Below are 2,724 nucleotides of genomic sequence, written 5' to 3' on the forward strand. Positions count from 1 at the left end.
TACAACCGTCGCATCAGTTTCTGATGCACCAGGCATTTCCGGGTTCCCTCGGAGTCCAGGTTTGACGCGTTGGTACGCAAAATATAGGGTCTTTGAGTTGGGGGCCGTGGTTAATATTAGGGATCAGGGTTCATGGTTAATTTCAGGTAGTGGGGTCAGGGATGGGATGTCTAGGGTGAATATTAGGTAATTTTAGGCTTTGGGACACATAGTTGAGTGAATTTCTTCCACTTTCAAATAATGGTTAATTTTAGGTACTAGGGTCAGGGACAGGATGTCTAAAGTGAATTAAAGGTAATTTTAGGCTTCGGGACGGCTAGTTTTTGTGCATTTTCTACACTTTCTGAAATTATGACAACAGATTTTCCATACCTGACGCGAGGGGGGTACCTGACGTGTCAAAACCAGACGCAGAGGGAACCTTGGAAAAGTGTCAATATGTGACGACTTGGGAGTGAGAATGGTTTGGGATGTTTGCTGCTCTCTTTCTTTTCTTCACTCAGAGACTCYGTTTTCACATAAACTGTATTAAGATGGAGCTCATTTCATCTCAACAACATTCTGTCAGTTTTTCCTGTGGACTCCAGTCCTGTTCTTGTCTGACATGTCCACACTGTGAGTCTGTGAAACACCAAGAGGTTCCTGGTTTTACAAGCAGACTTTGATCCATGGAAACATTGAACTAAAAACACATTGATGGGTTTATGACAGGAAACTGAAGCTTGTTGTTCAACCAGTTTCTGTTTCCTGTCACATCACGTTGGATCTTATCAACGGGGAAAAAAAGATGTTCAAAGAACAAATTCTACACAGGAAACTGATTCAAAGATTGACTTGAATATTTCTTTGCACTGCAAGGACTGACAGCAGGTTTTCAGGCCTAATCCAGTCCCTCAGAACCTCTGTGTCTCCAGAGACCCAAGTGAGACCACCAGCAGCTTCATGTCACAAAGACTTCTGGATCAGAGTCAAGTCCCGCCCTCAGAGATGAGATGATGAGGAACCAGGAAGCTCCCTCTCCAATCAGGTGACTTGTTACTATGTAACACAGCTGGGTAAATTAATTGTTAAAATGATGATGTGCTATTTAAAAGAAAATTCAGCGTATATAAAAAAAATGTCTTTCATGTTATGGAAAAAAACGACTTGATTCAAAAGAAAACTCAGGGTTTTTAGAAAATGGCCATTTGTCAATTTATCGTGAGTTGATCAATAAGATCAATCAACTTTAGATTAATTCATTAATCAATAACKTGCATCCCTAAAATAGATATATATTTAAACAGACGTGTAACAAAGGTGTGTCTCTGTTTAAGTTTTGGTGTTTTTTCCTCCAAACCCCTCAGTGTTCWGTCTCTCAGTGTGAGTTCATCATGAATATCAGCTGTAATTTACTGTATTATTCTACCAGTTTAAAAAAGGGACATTTGGGGATTTTAATGTGCAAAATAGTTTATTTGGAACCAGACTTTATGAAAAGTGTAATGTATTTAATAAAACATGAAATATAAATGACAGTTTTCACATATGTTCTGTTTATTTAGTTGACCAGCTGGTCWGTAGAAATATCAGTCATGATGTTTTTAATATTCAAGTATTTTTCAAAGATCATAAATTGCCCTTTTAAACATAAAAACCTGGCAGGAAAAAGTTCACACTCAGGATTTTTCCCCCCACTATCACCCCTGTAATAAGGGGTGGAGTGGAGGCCGTTAAAAAACAAAAACAAAAACAAACAAACACGTTTGTTTGGATGATGGTGCAACCACAGGTTGTCATAAGTGTCTTATTTACAGTGAGCTCAGGTTTGGGTCCAGATAGGTTCCAGATGGAAGTGTCGCTCAGAAGAGAAGGTTCCACAGTTTGGTACCCAKGTTTCCATGAACAGTTGCAGCCAGCAGACCAGAGGACTGAACAGGTGACTGTTTACCATCAGAGGTAAGAGGCAGGCAGCAGGTGAAGGTGAGGATCATGTGAGAGCTCTTAAACAGATTTCCAGGCAGGCAGACTCAGGTCTCCTGGTAAATATCTGGACAGGAATAAACAGGTTAATTTAACTCTTATAGACAGCTGTTGAAAAGTATATTCTGCTGGAGAGTGAATGCAGACATGATGCTGTCAAATGTCCCCTGTTAAGAGGGATTGAAGTTTTCTTTTATCATCATCAGTACTATTGTCTTTCATTTCTCATCCAAGTCATCTCCACTTTGGCACGATTCTCCTCCTGCAAACTTTGTCCTAGAGCTGTCATTGTAATTTGTATCTGTAAAGCTCCTGTGCTAAATGATGGCTATGCCTTTTGGTGCCTGTACAACTTATARTTTTTGAAATTTTAATGTTTAAAATCACATAATGKGTGTCAATGGAGACTTGTATTGGTCCAATACTGCCCCCTGCTGTATCTACTCAACTTGGTACTGCACCWTTGTCATGATTTGCTGAGTGGAACCCAAAAAGCAGGCACAGAGGTGCCAACCTGGAGTCATCCCAAATCATAATGATTGTCTCGGAGCATTTGCGTCGTGCGTTCGTTTTTGGCAGTTTGTGCGCATAATAAAAAATACATGGAATTTATATCTTTAAACTTCAAAGTATTCATACAAACCTACTTATTTCTAGATGGAGAGATTATAAGTAACAAGTGATAAAACAGTTTATAAAAAGGGTGCTTTATGAACATAACTTTGCTGAACAGTACATACATCTATCCTATTATTGGGCCTC

At 39.4% G+C, this 2,724-nt stretch overlaps 1 protein-coding gene across 1 annotated transcript in view; it reads right to left on the minus strand.

The window, feature by feature from the left end:
• Positions 1 to 1,432: 1,432 nt before the first annotated feature.
• The window catches only part of zgc:113176 (uncharacterized), a 9,810-nt gene continuing 8,518 nt past the window's right edge, over positions 1,433 to 2,724 (minus strand). The window contains exon 10 of the mRNA XM_014034307.1: positions 1,433 to 2,029. Within this exon, the coding sequence (XP_013889761.1) occupies positions 2,010 to 2,029 (20 nt within the window). The 3' untranslated portion in view covers positions 1,433 to 2,009. The remainder of the gene's footprint in view (positions 2,030 to 2,724) is intronic.

This window comes from Austrofundulus limnaeus, unplaced genomic scaffold, assembly GCF_001266775.1.
Source record: "Austrofundulus limnaeus strain Quisiro unplaced genomic scaffold, Austrofundulus_limnaeus-1.0 Scaffold2045, whole genome shotgun sequence".
NCBI classification, from domain to species: domain Eukaryota; kingdom Metazoa; phylum Chordata; class Actinopteri; order Cyprinodontiformes; family Rivulidae; genus Austrofundulus; species Austrofundulus limnaeus.